The sequence below is a fragment of the Amblyomma mixtum genome, chromosome 8 (assembly GCF_055824585.1).
Source record: "Amblyomma mixtum isolate Tamu chromosome 8, ASM5582458v1, whole genome shotgun sequence".
In the NCBI taxonomy this organism is placed as follows: domain Eukaryota; kingdom Metazoa; phylum Arthropoda; class Arachnida; order Ixodida; family Ixodidae; genus Amblyomma; species Amblyomma mixtum.
Genome location: NC_143019.1, coordinates 60266702 through 60290355, shown reverse-complemented (window position 1 = coordinate 60290355; position 23654 = coordinate 60266702). Strand labels below are relative to the sequence as shown.

At 42.3% G+C, this 23654-nt stretch overlaps 1 protein-coding gene across 2 annotated transcripts in view; it reads left to right on the top strand.

Moving 5' to 3' along the window:
• LOC149332685 (tRNA (32-2'-O)-methyltransferase regulator THADA) overlaps nucleotides 1–23654 on the top strand; it is a 41856-nt gene that overhangs the window by 16343 nt on the left and 1859 nt on the right. Inside the window, exons 12-27 of one of the 2 annotated variants that reach the window (XM_089558274.1) lie at nucleotides 145–266; nucleotides 2695–2883; nucleotides 5886–6058; nucleotides 6561–6695; nucleotides 9104–9208; nucleotides 10304–10414; nucleotides 10834–11080; nucleotides 11919–12135; nucleotides 13403–13630; nucleotides 14269–14470; nucleotides 15482–15685; nucleotides 16752–16996; nucleotides 17857–18054; nucleotides 19707–19803; nucleotides 21008–21040; nucleotides 21503–21627. In XM_089558274.1, the coding sequence (XP_089414400.1) occupies nucleotides 145–266; nucleotides 2695–2883; nucleotides 5886–6058; nucleotides 6561–6695; nucleotides 9104–9208; nucleotides 10304–10414; nucleotides 10834–11080; nucleotides 11919–12135; nucleotides 13403–13630; nucleotides 14269–14470; nucleotides 15482–15685; nucleotides 16752–16996; nucleotides 17857–18054; nucleotides 19707–19803; nucleotides 21008–21040; nucleotides 21503–21627 (2631 nt within the window). The remainder of the gene's footprint in view (nucleotides 1–144; nucleotides 267–2694; nucleotides 2884–5885; nucleotides 6059–6560; nucleotides 6696–9103; nucleotides 9209–10303; nucleotides 10415–10833; nucleotides 11081–11918; nucleotides 12136–13402; nucleotides 13631–14268; nucleotides 14471–15481; nucleotides 15686–16751; nucleotides 16997–17856; nucleotides 18055–19706; nucleotides 19804–21007; nucleotides 21041–21502; nucleotides 21628–23654) is intronic. The other variant, XR_016285248.1, reaches the window with a different exon arrangement.

Sequence of the window (23654 nt, the reverse complement as noted above, 5' to 3'; positions counted from 1 at the left end):
ATGTGAGGTTCATTGAGTGGACTGCTTGCAAAAGCCACATGCATGAGTTTAGTCTGCCTTCATGAGAGCTTGAAATGAAAATTACATGTTGAAGATCTGGAGTGTTTTTTTTTTTCTTTCTTTCTTTTGTTTGTTTCTTCCCAGTTTGAGAAAGGAGCCAAGACGTCTAGCTGCCAAACTTGAAGAGGTTTGCAGCTTGGGGGAAAAGGCTTTTGCAGCGTTTCAGCAAGACCTTGTATCTGCATCTGAGAGCTTTCCACTTCATGGTAGGCACATTTGTTCTGTACATATGTAAAGTTTTTTTCTAAGCTTGAAACATTATTGTGTGTAAATAGTTCTGAACTTGCTAAATTTAAAAAGAACTTGAATCTTGGATGTTGGCTTAGCTTACGTTTTCTCATATTTATTTGCTGTGCCTGTTCTAGAATGTGAGAGTTCATAGATTTTGTTTGCTGCTTGCAAATGTTTCAGTGTAGACAGCATTTAACTTTTATGTTGAATTTGAGAAATGTGTTTTATGTTTTTTTTTCTTCCTCTATACTTGTAATACCATTTATGATAGAAGCAACTAGGGTTACCACTAATCAAGGTACCTTAAAAGATATGTGGTTGAAGCATATAATGCAAGTGAGTGACAACGTCCAAATAAATTTAGGGCTTCACAGACAGTCAGCACAAAATATAATAGCAGTGGGTGGGTTTTCAAGATCTGCCAATTATATGCAGCGATATTGAGTTACACTGAACAGGAACTTGTATCACACTTCTTCTCTCTAATTGTGTGCAACGGCGGTATAAAAAGTGCCGCAGTGTTTGCAACTGTGAGGAAAGGGTATATGTTAACTTTTATTGAGAACATAGTATGTTAAACATCCCGTCAAAATTACAGAAAATATGTGCAGCCAATTCAAAGCTTTAATAGCTACTTGAACGTGCATTTTATTTTCAATTCAGTTATAGTAATAATTGGTTATAGTGGTCAGTCTTTTAACTTTATGCATATCATTATAAGCGTATCTTTTAGGGAAGTACCACCAGCCAAAAGAAGACTCACAGAGAAAACTGGGAAGACAGGATTCAATATATCCGTGTTCAATACATCGAACACAGATATATTGGATTATTGAGATAATCGAACCTCTTCTAAAATATTTTTAACAAACGCATGCAATTTTTGCTTCATATACACAATGCAGTTTGATGTAAAATGGACATATCAAACTCCTTAGCGCCAAGCAGTGCTGACTCTTATGGCAGGTGGCAAAGTTCGCTGCACTACACAAGTGGCTGCTGGTGATGCAGCAAGCGGTCGCGCCATGGTTTGCGTTTTTGGTATAGCGGCTGATCTTGTAGGTTGATATGCAGGAGATTAAAAAGCGTTCTCACCTCTCGCACCTGTCAATAGCGCCACGGAAGCAGTGGCGTGGGTGGTTGTAGCCTTGCAGCAGTCATCCTGCAGGTCACGCGCGACACCACTGTGATGCGAAGCCACCCTTGCTAGCGTTTACCCTGCCACCGTTATGTGCTAGCGGTGCTCTGCGAGAAAGCCAACCTAACTGGCATCTGGCACTGTTTTTTACCCCCTCCGAAATTGCCGCGAGTGCCTTCAAAGCAGCGCCAGAACTTCCAAAGAGTTCTCTCCCTGCACTCTATAATGATTAGGGCCCAGAAATTTAGGCACTAAAGAACCCCGAAATAGGCAGGCATCTAGGCTCTAAAAAGCACTGAAATAGGCTCTATAAAGCAAAAATAGGCGCTTTGAATAATACTCTTTATTCATATGTACAAGATTTGTAAGTCAAGCACGGAGCGTACGCGGTCCTCAACTGAAGCAATAAAGCGCATTCTAAGGCTTTCCAACTTGAAGCTCCTTCGGTTTTCGCTAAGCATAGCTTTGTCATTTTTGCTTCATATACACAATGCAGTTTGACGCAAAATGGACATATCAAACTCCTTAGCGCCAAGCAGTGCTGACTCCTATGGCAGGCGGCAAGCTTCGCTTCACTTCATAAGTGGCTGCTGGTGATGGAGCAAGCGTTCGCGCTATGGTTCACGTTTTTGTTTCAGGCTCACCAATAGCACCATGAAAGTTAAGGAAGGTATAGTGGTTGATCTTGGAGGTTGATATCCAGGAGATTAAAAAGCGTTCTCACCTCTCGCACCTGTCGATAGCGCCACGGAAGCAGTGGCGTGGGTGGTTGTAGCCTTTCAGCAGCCACCCTGCAGGTCAACACCGCTGTGACGCGAAGCTACCCTTGATAGCCTTTACCCTGCTGCCATTATATGCTAGCGGTGCTGTGCGGGGAAGCCAACCTAACTGGCATCTGGTGTTGGTTTTCGCGCCCTCCGGAATCGCCGCGAGCACCTTCAAAGCGGCGCCAAAGCTTCCAAAGAGGTCTCTCCCTGCCCTCTAGTAAGAGTCGCGTGAGTTGCTGTCCCTTTGTTGACTAAATTGCTCCGCTCTTGCGTGAGTTTTTGTAAAAAAGTTTTGTATCACTACTCTTGGCTATATCGAACTATTTCACCATTTTTTTTTTATTGTTCATATAGTGATGTTAGGCTTTTACATATTACTCCTTTCCAGAGCAGTCACAACTCTACTTCGCTGTGTGCATCACTGCATTGGCTGAGAAAAGCACGGTATTTCAACCATACTGATGCATTTCATCATTAATGCACCTGTCTTGATTGCAGGAATCTTGTTCACTATGACGACCTACCTGGGCGATGTGAAGTGCATACTGGCAGCAGTGCAGGCCTGTGGCACAGAGAACGGCAGCAGCCTACTCAGCTCCATTCTCAACAGAGCTATGTGTCTCGCAAAGAGCTCTCTCTTGCAGGCACTTCTGGTCATGGTGCCAAGGAGCAAGCAGCAGATCCTTGGTAAGTACGTACTACAGCTCTGGGTAATGCCTGACATATGATCATAGCCATGTGCAGGGTTCTATATTCATCATCATCATCATATACAGTTGAACCCCGTTATAAGAGACATGGATGTAACAGACAATCGGGTATAAGAGACACTATGCACCCACAAGCTTGGCTGGCCCATATGTGTCCTTAATCGGACCTCTTTTGTAACAGACACCGGATATAGAAGACAACTGGTTGTAAAGGACAAGTTATCCTTGAATTTTGGTACTCAATCTTGCTTGTAACAGACATTTAGCTTTTTAGACATTTTGTACTCATTTTGTGGGCTGTCGTGAAATTAATACGTTACAACGCCAAGAACGATTACCGCCGTCAACATTTAGCCGCGTCGGTTGACAAAGAGGAAGAAAAGAATCATCAACAGGGAAGCGATAACGATGCGAATGCCAAAATGTCCGCGGCTCACACATGTTGCCAGACGACTATTCAGTTTGTGCCAAAGGCCGGTATATAAGTCGAGGGGTGACCTTTTGGTAATATTTTTCGGAAAAAACCTCGTCCTATATTCCGCACTATACGGTAGTTTCCAAGCTGGAACAAGCAGTACTGAAGAACAGTGTGAATACAGCTCTCAAGCAGACCAACATTGACATCTTGACAGTGAAAGCGCTCAAAAGGACAAGGACGACAGAAAAGGAAAGACATACATGGAAGCGATAACAATTAAGCGCTTTATATGTCTTTCCTTTTCTGTCATCCTTGTCTTTTTGAGCGCTTTCACTGTCAAGATGGAAAACCAACTCGCCCACTCAATTCCATTATTCAACATTGACAATTATTTCAGCAGCAAAAGAGTCTGAGAAAGCTGTGGGGTGTGGTCATGAAGTGTGTGGGCGCCCACCAAGTAAGTGCTCTTGAAAATGATGTAATAAAGCTTTCGCTACATGCTATGGCCTTCTTTTTTGCATTCTTTAGCCGCAGGGTGCCTAAATACGAAATACGGGCTGGTTACAAAATGAAAACATGGTACCCTGCTTATAAGAGACCTCTCATATAAGAGACACAAACTGCTCCCTGGTGCACGTCCCTTATAAAGGGGTTCAACTGTATTAGGGGGAGACAAGTTTTCACCGAGGTGCCCCCCCCCCAATCTCCAACCCCCTCGCACCGAAGCCCCTAGGGTTAAAACGCAACACAAAGATGAGTGGTTATAAAACATTTATTTCAAAGTGACGGAATTTCAAGATATACAAAATATTATGTAGCAGTAGATTTTGCTTTCATGCGTAGATTTTCATGACTTTCATGTGTAGATTTCATGTGTAGCTTTCATGTGTAGATTTTGCTTTTTTGCTTTTTCTTGCTTTGTTTTACTGTTGTTTCCCCCTAAGTAATGCCCGCTCGGGCCTTTAGGGTATTTGAATAAATAAATAAACATCAGCAGAGGAAGGCAGCTTCTGTGATGCTGAAGCATCAGTGGAACACCGCGTTCCGAAGGAATGTCCGTTCGGTCTAAACCACAGAAAATATACGACACATCTGTCTTCTGTTAACGGCAAAAAAGAAAAAATTGTCTCAAAGTGACTCGGCCAGTAAACAGTTCTTGGAATGCACCATCAAGGGTCCTCTGCTGCCATTATCGTCAAAAACCTGCATGGCCATAACAAACCCACTATAAACAATAATGAAACAGGTCCGACAGAGTAAAGGAATAGGGCAGACTTACTGGAAGGGGGAAAATCTCCCGCCCTTCTATGCGTACGCCTTTGAATATGATTCTTTATGCTGTTTTTCTTTATCTTGTTACCTCTTGAGTAGCTGTCTTACAACTGTCTTGTAATTGCCTTGTGATAGCCTTGTGTTATCTTTCTTCTACTGTGTATTGCATTTCTACTTGTATTCTACTTGGATTGTGAAATTTCAGTGGGAGCCTTACAAAAATATAAGTCGCTGGGTATTTGTACTTGTTGCACGTGGGAAACACAGTTGTTTCGTTGCTTTTTTCCCCCCTCCTTTTTTGCTTGCAATAAGGGGTGTGCGAATATTTGAAATTTTCGAATATAATTCGAATAGTATATTTTTAGTATTCGTATTCGATTCGAAATCTAGGTATTCGTGTTGTTTTGAATATTCGATCCGACGCGAATATTCGTACCCAGCCGAATATTCTATTGCGAGCACCGGCGTTCATTTCGGTCCGCAAGTCCTATCAAAAGAGACATAACAATATAGCGCCGCCCAGATCAATGCGTAACGTTGGGCCATGCAGTAGCTGACTACGCTGGTGAGCTTCTTTGTGGCTATGCCTGCGAAGCTGGTATAGTCAGAGCTCTGCACGAAATACCTCGCAATACGTGCCAGTTCAGTGCCAAGTGAGAGGGCATTTTTGTGGCTGGAGAAGTCGCTTCAGCTAGAAGGGAACTAGCTACTTCTGCCTGACCGTGTGGAGCAGCCAGTTTTCCTTCACGACAACCTTTTATGTTCATCCCAGCAACGCGCTTTTGTACTTATGGCAAGCTAGCCTCAATCAATGCTGTGTACTAGCCATCTTCTCTGATATTTCCACTCTTCTATGAATAATGTTCGAGACTTTGATACTTTTTGTGCAGCCACACACATCTTTTGTGTTCATTTCATCACTGATAGTTGAACTGTGATGTTTTTGGGTGCTCATATAAATGTTTTGTAGTGGTTAAATGCATCTGTCCTTGATTATTCGATATTCGATTCGATATTCGGAACCAAGTATTCGTATTCGATTCGTATTCGAAAAATTTGATATTCGCACACCCCTACTTGCAATATTATTATGAAATACTGGTCTTCGTTTCCTGAGCTGCTGTTGTACCATGGAGCAGAATCCAGATTATGCTTGCTTCCTTTGGCACATTTTTAATTTTTTTTTTTTTTTTGCATAATTTGATTTATGTTTTTTGCAATGACAGCTAAACAATGTTTGGTGAAGTAGCCATTATTGATGTGCAAATGCTGGTTGTGGGACTTTTCAGGGGGACTGTCAGCTTCCTCAACGCATAGGGTGGCACCTTCTTTTGAGGATACAAACCTAGCATTTGCAGAGCTCATTAGAGACCACGAGCTGGCCAAAGACATCAAGTTCACGCCAGAACAGTGTCACCAAGTCGAAGAAAGGATGACGTCGTTCTGTTGGCATTGCATCAAGGTGAGGGCTGCGTTGCAGTGAGGAGCATGTGATAGCAGTGACATGTCTGTGCCATTTTGAGAGGAAATTTTAGCTTATACTCTGAACTGTGCTATGTTTCGTTCAAGTAATGTACTTTGGTATCTCACCACTGCTAGATGCGACACGTCTTATCTCGTGAGTGATGGAATATACAATCAGAATTTCAGAAGCTTCATGCTAGCTGGCAAGAATGTTTGTAGGGTAACGGCATCCTTTTTTCTACAGTTGTAAGCAGTCACTTACAAACCATCCTAACTTATATATATGGTACATAAGCTTATTCTGTTGCTCTATTTTTGTACTACTCACTTTTTTTTTTATCAAGCTACTAGCTAGCTTGGCTCAACACTGTTAAACTGTCCTAGCATTTGGCCTGAACATCAGCTGTAAGCAGTGCTTACATCATGTGTCAGGGGCTTAGATTTTGTGATGTTCATGATGGAATGTTTATTGGAAGCTGCTTCTTCGCTGTTTTTCGCAGAACTCTTGCTCTCTCTTGGAGCTTGTGGCAGCTGTTTCACTCAAGGACAATGGCATCTCTTACACGATTGATGGTGGAGCACTGTATGATATTGCTGACACTCTGGTTGCAGTCATGACTGGCTGCAGGCATCGTGTGAGTGGCTTTTTGCCGCTGGCATGCATAATTTTTCTCAACATGCCAGCCAAGCTTGATCGAAAATCTACTGTTGTGGTCATACCCTGGGTACCTTAAAGGAGTATAAACCAAATTTCGGTTGCATGTTTTCATCTTTGTAATGATGGGTAAGACATTAGTATACATGGACCATCATGTGGTATTCTCCTACAACCACTGAATAATTTACAATTAAATTTCTTCCTTCACCTGCTTTGGTTTCAACAGCTGAGCAATGGCTATGGCGTCAAATGTTAGCATAGGTCATGTGAGACGTGAAAATGCTGCAGTGTAATCGTTGGTTCTAAATTCATTACGATTCGGTTCTTGAAGCAGGTTAGCTTTAGCATTGTAGTCAGTTAAAACAACGAAACAACTATAGCGGAGCTTTTTTTTTTCATGTCTTGCAAGACCTTCGGCTGTTGGAACCTAAACCAAAACGGGTGAGAGGAGAAATTCGATTATAAATTATTTAGCTCTTTTATGCGAATACCACTTGGCAATCCATGTATACTAATGTCTTACACTTCTTACGAAAAAGAAAACACTCAACAAAAATTTAATCGAAACGACTTAACAGCGCTAACAGGCGGCACGGAAGGGGAGAACAAAGACACATGCGCTGTGTTCTTCTCTTCCATCCTGTAAGTTAACGCCGATCAATCGTGTCCATCAACATGCACCTACCAGCCCGAATAAGCCCTCTTCTTGGATGAAAATTTTGGTGTCTATTCTCCTTTAAGGGCTTAGTATACAGGCCCAAAAGGGCAACTAGTGAACTGCTGTGCTGATTTTGGTAAAGTTTTCAGGAATGATGTGTCTGTAAGCCATTAGGACATAGCCAAAACTTCAATATTTTTCCTTCAGTGTCAAAAAAGTTGTTAGGCCTCACAATGAGCAAGTGAGTGTGTCAGTTTAGGAATGCTATAGTAATTTTGAAAATATGTGTAATTCCTTCACTTTTTTGGCCCAATTGAACCCCGTGTAGTCCCTCATACAGGATAAAGAGAACAGATTGTTGTTTTATGACTGCTTCTGAAAATTTAACCACTTAAAAGCAACTTTGGATTTTTTGCTGTCACAGCTATTTCAAATTGTAACTTTCTGTAACTTTTTTTTTTGGCCACGTAAACCTGACAACTGAGCATGATAGGCACCTTATCTGGTTCACCCACAAAATTTCGAAGTAAATTTTGGCTGAGCAGTATAAGAATAGTAGTTTTCTTAATTGGGCAATATGGCCCAAAAATATGACCTGAGAAAAATGACTTCAGATATGTGAACACATGTAACTTTCTTTGACGGGCTTTTTTTCTCAAATAAAATTGCTTGCTTTATAGTAGGGCCTCCTTCTTCGGCACAGTGCTGTTCAGTGGCTATTGCTTGGAGTTTTTCTCTTATTTTTCTCTTTTTGAACTGTGTATTGATCTTATTTGTGCTAAGAAGCTCGCATAAATAAGCTTAACTGTAAAGATAAGTAGCATAGGCAGCTTGTTTTCAAAGGTTGCCTGATGCGTTTCCACTAACCACCGAGTTAGTTTATAGGCTAGGGCTGTATTGTTTTTCCTTGTGGTTTTAATATGATTCTGCTGCATTCTTGACAGAATGCCTGATCAGTTCAGAAAGGGCAAAACAAACAGCAGTATGCCTGTTCGCTACTGCACTGTGCGTTGGAAATTGTGATTTTGATCACTGCCGGTGACACTTCGTGCCACCTTCACTGGAAAGCACTTCATTTTCTACACTTCTACTGCACGGATCTTGAACAGATTTAGAAGGCACATTCCTTTAGTTCATGAACCTTTTGTAACTAAAATTCAGGTATATTATTATATTGTTCAGAGTCAAATTTTAAAAGCTTCTTTTAACTGAATACTCTTACTTTCTTGATGTTACTTAGTGTGGATATTGTCTGATATTCATGCTTGCATAATCTGATGTGCATTTTTCTGAACTGTTTTGCAATTGAGTGCACAGCTAATAAGAAATGCATTCGTCCGCCGCGGTGGCTCAGTGGTTACGGCGCTCGGCTGCTGACCCGAAAGATGCAGGTTCGACCCCGGCCACGGTGGTCTAATTTCGATGGAGGCGAAATTCTAGACGCCCGTGTAATGTGCGGTGTCAGTGCACGTTAAAGAACCCCAGGTGGTCGAAATTTCCGGAACCCTTCACTACGGCGTTTCTCATAGCCCGAGTCGCTTTGGGACGTTAAATCCCCAATAAACCAATAAGAAATGCATTCAGTGGAACAGTGGAGTGTAAAGAAAGCCACAAAAGAGAAAAATGCTGGAAGAATAACGAGCACACAGGGCTTAGTTCGGAAAATGTTGCAAGCAATCATTCTTGCTATGCTGGGTAATTTTATTTTCACTGATTCGTTATATTAGGGAGCCATCGAAAGCTGTTGTGAGTCACTTCGGAGCCTCTGCCATGTCTTGTCCAGCAATGCGAGCACTGAAATCTCCGGTATCCCATTCAGCCTTCTGAAAAACGTAAGTGTTAACCTTGCATTTGCTTTTTCCATGCTTTTTTGTTCTTACGGCAAGTACTTAAGTGGGCTCATCAGGGACATACGAGGAAATTCGAGATGTGATTCTGGACACAAGTTAAAAAAAAAATATGATTTACCGCGCATGTGTGCTTGAGCCAAAGTATCAGGAAATTACGTGCATGAAGTAGAGCAAGGTCTTAACAAGCAAACTGCGAGGTAAAAGGATAGTGGTTACCCTGATGTCCTCTTGGCCTTGATATCAGAAAAGTGATAAGTGCAGTGAATGGGAAAAAAATGAAAAGATTCAGATGAAACCGAGAAAAAAGATGCGACCGGTCGTTATGCCATACATACATAGAGCGTCTCATGGCCTTAAAAAATTTCAGGTAGGCATAATGTGCCAGTAGTATTCATTCCCCCCAAAAAGCTGTCTTGTTTAATTGCAAAAATGAATGATCATGATGGGATCACCAGAGCACCACCCCCCCTTCCCTGTGCACCATCAAGCATCAAAGAAAACACTTTAAATGTGACACATGCCTTGCTTACTGCCTACTGCCTTCCTGCAGTATGAGATATGTAGGACAAGTTGGCATTGCGTCAACAAACGGTTAGGTGAGCATGCCAACAGCCGCAGTTCTGTCAACCATCAAGGCTAGTTGGCCAATCAATGCCATTTCCACAAAGAATGCAATCCTTTTTTCGAGAGAACTGCACTCCTATCCCATCCAAACAAAAAAAAGAGAGGGCAAATCATAGAAGCATTTTAAATCAAATTTGCTAGTGCTGAAAAGTGCATCAGCAACATGTTGTCTGAGAAGGAAGCAGAACTGCTGAGGCTATCTCAATGAGTGTGTATCGATGTATGGATCTGCATGTGGCGACTGTCAGGTCAGGACATGCAAGGACAGTGGCTTGTACTTGCTGGATTGAGGACTGCATTTTTATCATGTGGTTTTCATACTGCTCAGTACAAGCTGTATAAAGCAAATGTTGCAGGAAATTAGTACTAATCTTTCAGCATAAATGGCATCGCTTTTTATTTTCGCATGCCTTGTCAAGTCTGGTGGCATACATCCACATACTCAATTTCTAGGCACTGTCGTCCCTGACCCTGAGGTCGAAGTCCTCCTCTGTAACAAGGCGCTCAGCGGGACTACCTTTACTCATCAGAGCCCTGCTCGAGGGTGAAGCGAAAAATGTGAAGGTAAATGTTTTTTTGCAAATTCAATGCCCTACTAGGACAAATTTTTTGAGAGTTTACTCTGTGTGTGTTCAGTGAATTTTCTTTTGAAAAAAATGAAAGTAGTGACTGAGAAACATATCTTTCTTGTACTGTCTGTCTGCCGTCTTCAGGAAAAATAAATTCACTCACTCACTTCCTCACCCACCCACCCACTCACGCTCACTTAACTCACTCACTCGTTCAGTCACTTAACCACTCATTCACTTAACTGACTCACCCACCCACTCAAACTCACTTTATTAACTCACTCAATAGTCGCCTACCTACCCACCCACTTATTAACTCACTCACCCACCCACTCACACTCAATCACTCACCTACCCGTTCATTTGCTCACCGTCCACTCACTCACTCACTCATGCTTTCCCCTATCATTCCAGCAAAGCATGGCTTGGACCGTGGACCATTTAAGCTGCGTCATCAGAGAGTGCTCCGAAGAACCCAGTGGTTCCGCGACCACAGTGGATCTGCCCCAGGCAGAGGCACTGCACGTTCTTTGTGCCGTCATTAGCTCGGCATCCCTGGGCCCCGTGGTGATGATGCATCTCGGACGCGTTCTGCGGTTTTGCTTTGAAGCCTTGGCGTCGCCATTTTGGATTGTGAGGAATGCAGCACATCAGCTTTACGGTATGTTGTTTGCATTGAGGTATATTGTGGTGCCTTACCATATTGTAGTGCCTTACCACTCATGTCATAGAGGTTATCGCACTATGGTTTATGAGGGGCGAAAGGACACCAAGTACACATGTTCGGCCCATTGCATCCATTTGTCCCACATCTGTTTGTCCCTTATAAGCTACAGCGCAGTAACTTGTGCAGTATTCCATGCCAACTAGCCCAAGCTGGAGCCTGATTTAAGCGTAGTAGATACTTTAAAACAGTATAAATCCACATTTTCTTTGGCTGCAGTGGTGACGCTGTAGGAATGTGTTGTCTGCATAAGACATTAATATAGTTGTTTTGAACCTACTGCACTTTTCACTCAGTTACCAGTTTGTTCAAGGGTCCAGAACTATATACTATTGACTGTGAGGATTTTTGGTGACAGGTTCATTATCATGCTCTTTACAGGGAAAAAGAAACCTCAACTGCTGCATCATTTGTTTGTTTTATAGGAATCTGGCCTGTTTCTGAGATATGTAGTAGGAATCTTGTGCCTAATATGATCTTCACACATAGCAGGTGCGAGATAATCCTGTTGCTGAGTCCTTGTGGATGCTTTACACTAATAGAATTTTGTTGGTAAATTTGTATCAATACCTTCATATTATTATGCATTTCCTGTTTTTGTTGTGACTCGAAACTGACAAAGCTTGACCAGTTAGAGAACTAAAGAGACGAAAACTTTTTTTTGCTGTTGCATATTACCACATTATTTTACATTTGGAATCGTGGACAGCCCTGTGTTCCAAGCGATGATTTTTGATCACCTTTTATCATCACGCTTTTTTCTCTCGATGTTTAGGTGTGACTGCACCCCGGGTGTTAGGGCTAAAGAAGACCAGAGAAGAGTTTGTCGGCCATGATGCCCTGAGTGCTTTGGACCTATTTGCAAGGTTTTCTGACCTTCGGGCATTTTTTCTGGACAAGCTTGCATGCTCGAATGTGGACAGCCATGACCTGTACTTTGTCTTGGACTTCCTCTCAAGACTGAAGCCTCCTGCTAGCAACCAGCAGCACCTGTGAGTAGCCATTCTTTTCTTGTGCTAGCTCGATTAGGAAGCAGCTCGCATTAACTGGTCACTGCTTTCTACTGATCAACCCTCTTTATTTTTCAGTTAAAGGAACACACGCATCAAATTTTATTTGTGTCTTCTTTCTTTACAGTGATGCACATCACATTTGTAAACATAAGTCACCACATGGAATTCTCCTACGCCCAGTAAATAATTTATATTAATTGAATTTATTTTGTTTTATTTGGGCTTCAGTTTCAGTAGCCAAGCGATGGCTATCATGTCAAAGTTTTGTACAAGTCATGTGAGGCGTAAAAATATTTCCTTATAGTCACTGTTTCTTCATGCGTTGGCACTCTGGCTCTTGGGGCAGACTGACTTAAATGTTGTAGCGAATCAAAGCGACAAAGCGGTGATCATATTGCTTAGTTAGGGTTGAGGTCCCTAATTTTCTGCAGTGGACAATTTTGAATTCTGTTAAGTGAGAACAATGAATCTGCAATATTCTGCAGGAAGCCTTTCACTCATTAACGCATGCAGTCTTTCGTGCAGAAACAGCTGCGCCTTGCCTGGTGGTTGAAAAGTTGGCTTTTTCTCACTGCTCTTTAGCCTTGTGGGTGAGCTCAATGTCATTGTTGCAAAGAACTACGGAAAAAGAAATTCATGCTGTATTTGCAATTTGGTATTCACGCTGTATTTGCAGTTTGGTCATAAATGTAATGTGTGATGCTTTCTGAAGGAGGTGATTCAGGAAGAAAAAGCTTGCATTTTATTTCGGCAAATACCGTAATATTGCTTTCGACAGGAGTCAGTATCATGACTCGGATGCGTTGCTACCAGCACCCCTGTGCTTGACCCGCTAGCCTGTTTGATTCTTTGTTTCAAGAGAATTCAGTTGATGACGTCGACAAACACAATATTGACAATATCATAAAGAAAGAAGAATGCAGCTGCTAACGCACAGTTCCGCGAAAAACGTCAAGATCAGCTTCTCGCAGAATCTCGGGAAACTAGCGGGTTAGGGTTCCCTCATCTGAATACTCTATCAAAACCGGAAGCTAAGACTCAAGTGAAGTATTTCCAAGCCTACATACTTTGCCTAAGTTACGTATGACTTGGTGGATTTTCTGCATTTTTCTCTGCTAATGTGGAATTGTACTCTCTCTTTAAAATGCTAAAGAAAAGGGACAGGTATGAGTGTACTTATTGTTACACTTTTGTTTATAAAGTCTGGCAGACAAGAGATGAGTGCACTATTTATTATTGATTTCAGGGAGTCACTGGAGCCCTTTCAACAGCGCATACGCAACCACCTCGGTTGTCGCTCTTGGAATCTGCGTCTTCTCGCCGCCAAGTGCATCTCTTCGTTTTGCCTGTCGGCCTTTGATGAAGTTGTGGTTTTGCTCACAAATGTTGCGGAATCAAAAGGCGCTCACCCGCATAACAGAACCCACGCTCAACTTCATGCTGCCAACCGTCTCCTGAAGAACAACCGGAACTGGTTTGTATAATTTCACCACCTCTTTGACAGCATAGCTTAAAGTGCCTACAGCTAATTTTAAAATTTTTTTTGTTGTGAATTTAAAATTTACCGTGCCGCGTTAATAAACTTACAGTGGTTGGATTAGAAAACAGTTTTTTTTAGATCTGTTGCTTCTGTTTCCTGGGCTGTAGTCTGTGGTAAAAGTTCTGATAATTGAGAGTGATGATAATTACTTACCGTTGGAAGTTAACAACTAAAAAAAAAAATAGTGCTGTTCAAAGATCTGCCTTAACTAAAATTAATTTTTGAAATTATTGAGTTAGAGCTTAGTAAATAGTAATGGTGTATTTCAATCAGCGAAACGGAGCAGCTCTCCAAATCTACGAAAAAGCAAGTTATCCATCGCGGTTCATTCAGAACTCGGGGATCTGAAGCCAAATGGCTCATTTAAATGTTGTTCTGTTTCGCGGAGCTAGAAAATGTGTTCCGGATCACTGAGTGGAATATGCCATGGGATATGGATCATACTTTGTTTCAAGTGGCTAAAATCAAGGTTGGAAACCTTAAAATACTGCCTAGGACTCATGTGGTGCAACCTGTTTCATGTGTAACACATATTTTCATTCTGTGTTCTTTTCTTTTACTCCTTTACGCAGCATTCAGGACGTGGCCAAGTGGTTCCAGGAATCCGCTGGTTACAACAGATTGTCCTGGGCCCTGTCATCCAACTTTTTTGTGAGAGTGGAGGTTGTGAACCTGTTTGATCAGTTGTTCAGCGAAGATGATAGCAGGCAGTGGCAAAATAGCCTACACGCGTCATTTATGTTGGACATTGCAAAGAGACCCGTTTGTAAGGAGGTAAGGCCCTCATAAATGTGTGCAGTAACCTTTGTGTTCTGTGAAATGCAAGTGGTTTTTTTTTTTTCTAGAACACAGGAACCACATCCTTCGATGCTAAACTCTGTTTTATTTTAAGAAATGGCTTTTGTAATTCTCTATGCTTACAGCAGCAGACCCCTAGCAAGGAAAACTGCACGGAAAACATCCCTTGTTAAAACATATGCGATAATGAAGCAAGAATGACCGAGCATACAGGAAAAAAAAACTAGGCACAGTGCAACTTGGACATTAATCCGCAAAATTTTGGAAATGTTGATAGGTCATGCCTTGATCTCGCGACTCCTTGAAGCAAAATTACTACAACTTACATCCTGTACTCTTAGGAGATGGTATTTTAATTGTGTGGTAACCTAGTTATCAACCAGGCTATTTCAGCATGGCCCCTCAGCTGTTGTGTGGTCATAATTTTTCTTGGTGAAGAGATGCAGCTGCAGCTTATTCCCAATATGTTCATTTGCCATAGAGTTGCATAATGGGGTGAACTTGCAGTTACATTGATCAGTGCATTGCGATGTAGGTTTAGTAACGGTTGCTATGCCGTTTATGCACTGGTTTTTACGAAGCAGTCTGCAGCTTTTTATGTACTTTTTTACTGACAGCATGCCTCTGTGAACCATGGCTTGTGGGAAATGACATTTTGCTGCGTAGCACGAGGTCGTAGGTTTAATTCTGGCTTCAGTGACCACCCTTTGATGGAGAATGAACACACAAATGGTCAAATAGTGAGCTTTCACTACATCATGTTAAAAAACCCTACACAATGAAAAGCGATCATGAGCCCTCTACTATGACATGTCTCTTGTTTCATTTACTGCGTTGCTTTGGCACATAAAACAAAGAAATCATAGAAACAGCAAGCCAGTCAGTCAGTTCTAAAAGCTCTTTTCTATGTATTGTAACATTTTGTATGGCAAAGATGTTGGATATGACTGGGATATAAGTACCTGTGTGCACTGTGCCCAACTTTAGCTGCCCGGAGATGTGATATGGAGACAACAGCAGATCAGATGGTTGCTGAGACGAGCAGAGCATCTGTGCCCTTCGGAAATTGTCACAATAGTGCGAGCCGGAACGGAGTGCGAGGCCGTCATGGAACCTGCTCTCGACTTTCTACTGCACGAAGTATGTCGACCAGGCTCGGGAGTTACTTCTGAGGTGTGGTGCCAAGTTGCGGTGAGTTTGACCACAGTTTCATCATCATCATCATCAGCCTGACTACGCCCACTGCAGGGCAAAGGCCTCTCCCATGTCTCTCCAACTGACCCTGTCCTTCGCCAGCCACGGCCACCGTATTCCCGCAAATTTCTTAATCTCCTCCACCCACCTAATTTTCTGCCACCCCCTGCTACGTTTGCCTTCTCTTGGAGTCCACTCCGTTACCCTTAAGGACCAGCGGTTATCTTGCCTTCGCATTACATACCCTGCCCAAGCCCATTTCTTCCTCTTGATTTCAACTAGGATATCATTAACGCGCGTTTGTTCTTGATCTCTTGTGTTTGCACTTGTTCACTTTTATTTTTGGCTTATTTGACGACGTGCTAGCTTACTACAGGCTGCTGCGGTAGCTCAGCTATGCATCACATTCATTTAATCACGAGGTTTGCCAACCGAGCTTGTTTCCCGTTCATTTAAAATGTGGTGCTTGTTTGGAGGAAGCCTTTTTGATGGAAGTTCAGCTACTTTAGCATTTCCATGCTGTTTTATTTCGTGAGTGGAATATTTGTAATCCCTGTTGTTTCATTTAACAGTTTGCTGCTCACTTCTTCTCACTAGTCTTTGGGCTGTACGATTTGCAAAATGGCTTAAGGGTTTGTTTTTGCTTTTCTTCTTCATCAGGTTGAATTTGTTGTGTGGTATCACTCCTTCAGTAGTGTAGATGTTTCATTAAACTATCACTTACAGGTTAATGGATGTCCATTGCTTGTTTATACTGAATGGCTGATAGCTTACATATTCTGTCACTTTATGTGCAGTCTCTTAAGCACTGTGTTGCTTCACCTTTTTTTTCATCAGTTCGTAACAGTGTAGTAGCTTTCTAATGTTGACATCAATAAGCTGTGTGGCCACAGTAACTTAGTTATATATTTAAACAGGTAAATAACTAAATTTAAATAAATTTGATGCAGTATCTGGGTTTGTGGCTCAATTGACACAGTAGCTCGCCTGGGCAGTGTCAGCTTGTGCAATTAATCTTTCTAACACATTACATATGTCACATTACATTTTTGTTACATTTCAGGTAACACTGGTAGCTTACCTGGACCCTGGCCCAGAGCAGCCAGTGCACTTGGCAGAAGTGTTGGAGCTGTTGGAAGCGCTCTTGCGCAAGCCTGAAGTGGCCAGCCGGTCTGTCGACACCAGTTGGCTTGCAAAATTTAGTTGCATTGCTCTCAGCCAGTCCTTCTCAGTGGGCACAACAGTCAGAGCCCTGTCTCTGGTGGTGTGGTCACTCTCCTTGAAACACTGTCTGGAAAATGTTGAGGGGTGAGTGTTAGTTTTTTTTTTCTTGCATTGCGACTCGTGAAAGGAGGGAAATAAGTAACCCCAATGGAACTCACATTGTAGAGACTTTTCGTTGTCTCTGAAACTTTCAGCATGACCCGTCCTGAATTAATTTTTAGATAGCTTTGTTGTAGTACGTACTCACGTCTTTTTTACAATATGCTAAAACCCTTTCAAGCAAACAAATATGTTTTCATGTGGATAACATGTCAGATCTGGTGTGTGCTCTTTTTGGAGAGGGGTGTGTCAGTCTGTTTGTATTGTTTTAGGGACAGTAGAACTGTAGAAAAACCGATGAACGAAGACTAGAGGTCTTACCGACCATCTTGTTTGCTTTCTATGGTCCATCATTGTCATCAGCTACTATAGATTTGTCACAATCTTTCTTTTATTGCTGCTGAATACCCTTACAAAGCAGTTCTTTTCCTTTTCTTGCACACATCTTGAGAGAAGAAACTACTAATTAAAAGGTGTTTGTTATGGCACTTATTATGTACAACAACTTGTATCTCTGAGAGGTTCCTTTAAAAGTGGCCCTGGTTTATTTGTGCTAGTTTCTCTAAAAAAACAAACAAAAAATCATATTCTTCCATATACTCTGGTTAAAATGTGTTTAGATAGGAAGCATTTTTTTTTTAATGAAAAATTGCCAGCTCTCTGTCATAGCTTTCCTTGTACGGCTCTAGGCCTGCCAGGTCATTCACAAAGCAATAAGAAGGTGTCATCAGTCAAGTTATGCAACAGCATTTGCAGTGTGGCTGCTTCCACCATATCTTTGTGAAAAGTGTTGTCCATTTCCGGAAGAGTACTGACTGCCTTTTTCTTTGTTTTTGTATGTTTAGGGACTCGCCAGATATAGTAACAAGCATTGATTCGTGGCTTCTTGCCATCACGTCTGCTGTGGGTAATGAAGCCAAACTGGCAGCGACAGCAGATATCTATCGATTGCATGCAGCACGCTCACTTCGCATCGTAGGCAGTGCAGTTTTTGATTGGGCTGCCCACAAGTGTCGACCGCAGAAACTAAAACATCTTCAAAGGTGACTCTTCTTGTAATTTCCCAAAACCCCATTGCCAATTCATTATGGCATGCACACAAGCATCTGTGGGATAAAATACTGTATTGATAAATTTGAAGCTATGCAGTAATTTTTTGTTTTAATCGCATCAATTTTTGTCAATACCTTCAGTTTTGTTGCGTTCATATTTTTTTTCTTCAAAATTTGTTTTTCATCGATATTTTGCTGCGTGTTTCTGTGTGTACATGCATCGTGTAGTTCTATGCAACATACTTCTTTTGAAAGCTACCGGAGTTTCTTAGCGCATCTTAGCACGAACACCACTGTTGAGCCCATTCAGTTGTATTTGGACGTAGTGATGTTAAATCCTAGACATCATTTCTGTGTGCGAACCTTTAACGCTGTGTGAACGACACAGTCGAATGCATAATGTCCAAGTACATGCACAGGTTTATGCTGACCCCTCCGCGAAACTCAAAGCTTTCTTTATTGAGCATATACGGTGAAAGCCCGTTAATTCAATATAACCGGAAAAAATGTAAGCCTTATTCGAAAGTTCGATTTATCGAATGACCTGGAAAACTGAAAACTGTCCAGAACAGCTTGCATCGCATAAAATTTATTTAATGAAAGAGTGGGCAATGGGTGCCTGCTTTTGAGATAAGAACAGTGTGACAGTGGCTGTTTCTCACGTTTCCATCGATGCTTTAGTGAATGCATACTGTCGGAAGCATTGAAACAGAACTGCTGCAAAATATTAAGGGCCTCCCCGACATCCTTCATGATGCGAGGCGGTGGAGCTCCACCACTATCGCATCACACCCATCATAAGCGGCACTGGCGCATATGAGGAGGGTGAACAGCACATGCATGACAAGCGCGTAGCTTCCGTGCGCTAGAAGAACAGGACGTCACGGACAGAAGCAAAAGAAACGCTCTGCGGCACCAAAGCGGAAAGAAAAAAAAAATAAAAGGGTTGGGCGGACAACAGCAACTTGCCAATCAGTGTCCGTTACGTCAGTTGGCTGGATGATACTGGCTGACTTAGCCACTTTTGATGTGGGTTAGCGTGAAACTCAGAAAAGCGAAACCAAAACTAAGCAGTCGGACTATTCTCAGAGACGGGGCCGTTTGTTCGTCACCACGCCGTTGTCAGAGGTGCGTGAGTGACTCTGTGGCATGGAATTCAGCTTCTAAGTGGGGCTATTTTGACTATTTTTTTGCAGCGCTGGTCATACCTGGATGCATCTTCCGTTTGGGAGCCCATTCGAATTAACAGATGTGTGACTCGCAACGTTCGAACGAGCATACAGCGCCGTAGACTTGCATTGACATTGGCTGGGACCGAACCAACGGTTCAAATTGTCCGGATTTCCAAATAAACGGGGGTGAAATTATTGGGGTTTATAAGTATATACACAAATTGCAATGACAACCACCATATTTCTTTGTTGCCCAGCCGATCAAAATTATAGCTGCAAGTCGGTGAAACTGAGAGAGTGTGGCCAGTATCATAGTTTCCAAGAATATTTTACAACTGCTGTAATATGTCTTATTTTATTTTTATTTTTTTTTTCAGGCTCTAATAATTTGTAATAAAAGTGCATGAGTGTCACCTTTCTGAAGGCAGTGCAGTACGAAGAAATGCAGTAATTTTCGGTCTCTGTTCACAGCTTGTTCCGCACAGTACTCCAACTTCTTCAAGATGAAGATCCACAAATCCGCTCTGAAGCTGCTGCTGCACTGCCCCTGCAAGATGCTGAATCACAGGTGCTGTTGCTATAAGCAAAACTGATAGATTCTGTTCAATGTGACAACTGAGCATCTGGCATTAAACTTGGTCTTAAGTGCAAGGATAGGATCACTTGTTGCTTTGGTTGGCCACATCCAGTTACTCTATTCAAACTGTCTGAGAGTTCTCCAAGAGACACTAAAACATTTATGAAAACTAATGTGGTGGGTGTCACAGCCAAGTGTGACCATCTTGCTTGACTGCAGGGCTTGAAATTTTCCATGAAATTTCTGTGGTGCTCATGGTGACAGGAAGAAGAAAGCTCCATTGCAGGTGTCCCGATATAGACCAACACCAATCTGTAACATAGGAAAGATATGGCGGCACTTTTGTCTTCGGGTGGGTACAACTGGGGGTAGCAGTTAAGGTTGCACTTCGTAGGGATACATGTAAACAAAAGTTTTCAGAGCAATTGTCTGATTTCACATTGCACCAATGACTTTGGCCCTTTGTGAAGAAAAGCAGAGTATACATCCTAGAGCACTATGTGGAAGTATGATACTTAACTTCAGAGGCGATGTATTTTTGAAACGCCATAATATGTGCTTGAGGGAATCACCCCTCTTGGGGGTGCTGGATGGGAGCGCAGCTCATAGAAATACACATAAACAAAACTTTCCGAAATTGGTATTTTTCACATTGCACAGGGTACCCATGGAGGGGGCCATTTGTTAACAGTTTGCAAAAAGTTTGAAGAAGAGTGTGATTACTAAGTGAGGGGCGGCATTTCAGAGCTGATATCTTTTTTAAAAGGTCACGAAAAATGTGTTACGATGCAGGATATATCCCATGAAACATACATCGATAGCACTGCTTTAGAGATGGTATCGGTATTTACTTACCGTGATGCTCTTCAAGATATTAGTACATACCAGTCGCCATTGCTCTAATTGCTTATGAAATTCATCTGGCTTGGGCAGAACATGAATATTTAAATTTAGGGCTTAGAAGTTGATTCGAGATCATGATGAAAAAACAGTATGTTGATGAGGCGTGCAAGAAGAGGCAGCACATCATGTTCGCAAACCTGCAAAAACTAACGCAACTACACACTGCTGTTAGAAGCAGAATTCTTAGACTATGTTTATGCTGCAATAAGTATGCCTGAACATTTTAATCCTTATCCTTGCGGCGAGCTTTGTATTCATTTTATTTTTTCTGGTGGTTTCCTTACCATTGCAGTTGTTTCCTGTTCAGGCGAACATAGCAGCGGAGGTGAGTATGACAGTTTGCATTTACTTTTTATCATCCGGGAGTATCATTTGCAGCCGTTATTGATTGTGCACTTGTTAGGAACATGACTATCTGGATACTTTCTTACTGAAATGGTGGATAAAAGCAAGTCAGCATATCTCAGGATTGAAACTGCACTTTTCTTGTTCCATTCGTTAGGTAAACAAGTTTGCGTAGTTCAAGAAGTTCCATAACTAGTTTGGTTTTTTTGTGGCATAGTTGTTTTGTTTTTTTTTTTTTCAATTTTGAGACTTTATGTTGTATCTGTTCTGCATGGTTGAGAAGGCTGTCAGTTTTCTGGTTGAAAGTGATGTTGAATCCAAAATAAATTTTTTCAACACGGTCTTATTGCACACACATTCCAAAAGAAACAGACTCTCTTAAAGTTGTCTGTCTTGAGTGATAGATACTGTGCTAGCCTTAACACCAGTAACTTTGGCGCAGGATCTTTTCAGGAAGATGTTGCTAGCTACTGAGGATATAGCAGAGTTGGTCAAGTTTCTGTGGGGTGAGCTTTGTCGGAGTAGCCCGTCCACAGGCAGCGAGCTCAAGCAGCTTTTGCATCCCACGTGAGTCTGTACTTGCCCTTAAAATGCCTGCTGTCTCCTTGCAGCATGTGGATTCTAATTTGATCGCTGTTATTCTACATAGCTGCACCAAGTACTGCCCGGTTAGGTTGATGCACGAGCAGTCTTTATGAACCATAACCTGTGCTTTTTAATGTTTCTGTGTTAGCCGATGCGAGCACTTAGTACAGTTTATGTTTCAGTCTAAAGGGTCGCACCTAATGCATGATCAGCAATTAGCTACACATCAGGGTCAGGTGGTGTACTTGAGTAGCAGAAAAGTCTGTAACATATGAAAAAAACAAGAGCAGACCGGACCCCTTTCAGCTCGCTTCTCGAACCACGCAGTGGGTTTCTGTCTTCGCATGCCCCCGGGACATGTAAGGAAGCCCACTCTGGGGCTGTGTACTGACCCCGTGCTCGGAGTGATTTAAGGAAGCACCCACAAGATGCTCCTTTGAAAAATTAACACCTAAAGGTGCACTAAAGAGGATTTCGAGTTCGTCTCTTTATCGCGGGAACTCTGTCTGCACATTCTGAGCATTCTTAGAAACATTGAATGATCATCCTTTGTCGCCGATTTCCCTACTAAATCGGATTAAACGCCCTGGCTCCCGCCTTTTCCTTTAACTCACCGTGAAGAGTAGAAGTCGACCAACATGGTTGCCATGGCGAAACGCATGCACGGAGCACTTTTCAGCCATTCGCGTGGCAGCTTGCCGCTCTGCTGTTGGCAGAATAATATGCAGAGCGGTCTTTGAAAATGTGTGGGTTGCTGGTTGAACCGTGTTCAGCTGGGATAGACAGTCAAGTACATCCCCGCTGCAGCAAACGAGGAGAAAACATGGTCCTCTTGCTTTGGGCTTGTTATTTCGGTGATGTGTTCTCTGAACCATAAATATGTAGCAGTTTTATCAAACTATTACTTACATCGAATCCAAAAAGAGTAATGAAAATTGGTGCTTTTCATGAATTGTAGAATTTTCGTTACGAATGGGTTTGGCGGGCAGTGCAGCACCGACATTTCAGTGTGCAAAAGTGACGAGAGGAGCGAGAAGGGCGCGAAAATTCAAATTTTAACTACAGATAACTCAGCTTCCACAAAACACATGAAAAAAATTCTTGCTGGAGGATATTTGTGAAGTGGCATCCTTTAACATCCCAGGCATACCGCAACATTATTGAGAGCCCCTTTCGAAGCCCCTTTAAGGCGGAGCTTGAGCGTCCCCTCCAATTTTTTTTTTTTTTCATAGGCTTAACTTGCAGCCATGTTGTCTGTGACTGAAGCTCCCCATTTACAGAAACAAAAATAAATAAATAAATAAAAGCAATAACAAATTTTTCCAGAGCCTTCTTTAGTGCACCTATAATAGATTGGATGCTCATATTTGTTGTGAAAATGCTTCAGAGAAGTTCGTGCTCTTCTGTTGCCTCATCCTTAAAGGTGCACTGAAGAGGAATCTGAACTTGTCTTTTTGCCGCGGGAACTCGATCCACACGTTCCGAGCATTCTTGGAAACTTCGATTTATTGCCCTGTGTGGCCGATTTCCCTAATTAAATCGAATTAACGTCCGGCTCCCGCCTTTTCTTTTTAATTCTCCCCCGTACGGTGGGCGGAGTCGACCAACGCGTGGAGTGCCTTTCACCCAGTCCCGTGGCGGCTTGCCGCTGTGCCATCGGCGAAGTAATACGTAGTAGTCCGTAGTAGCAAATAGTCCGCGCATACTTTTATTTCTACGGCCTTATTTTGCGGCTATATTATGTGCGAATGAAACTATTTATTCATGGAAACCTAAAAAACAAAATAAAGCAAAAGCAGAGCCTCCACGGAGCTGGCTGAAAAGCACTCCACGCGTTGGTCGACTCCGCCCACCGTACGGGGAGAATTAAAAAAATAAAGGTGGGAGCCGGACGTTAATTCGATTTAATTAGGGAAATCGGCCACACAGGGCAATAAGTCGCAGTTTCTAAGAATGCTCGGAAGTTTCTAAGAATGCTCGGAACGTGTAGATCGAGTTCCCGCGGCAAA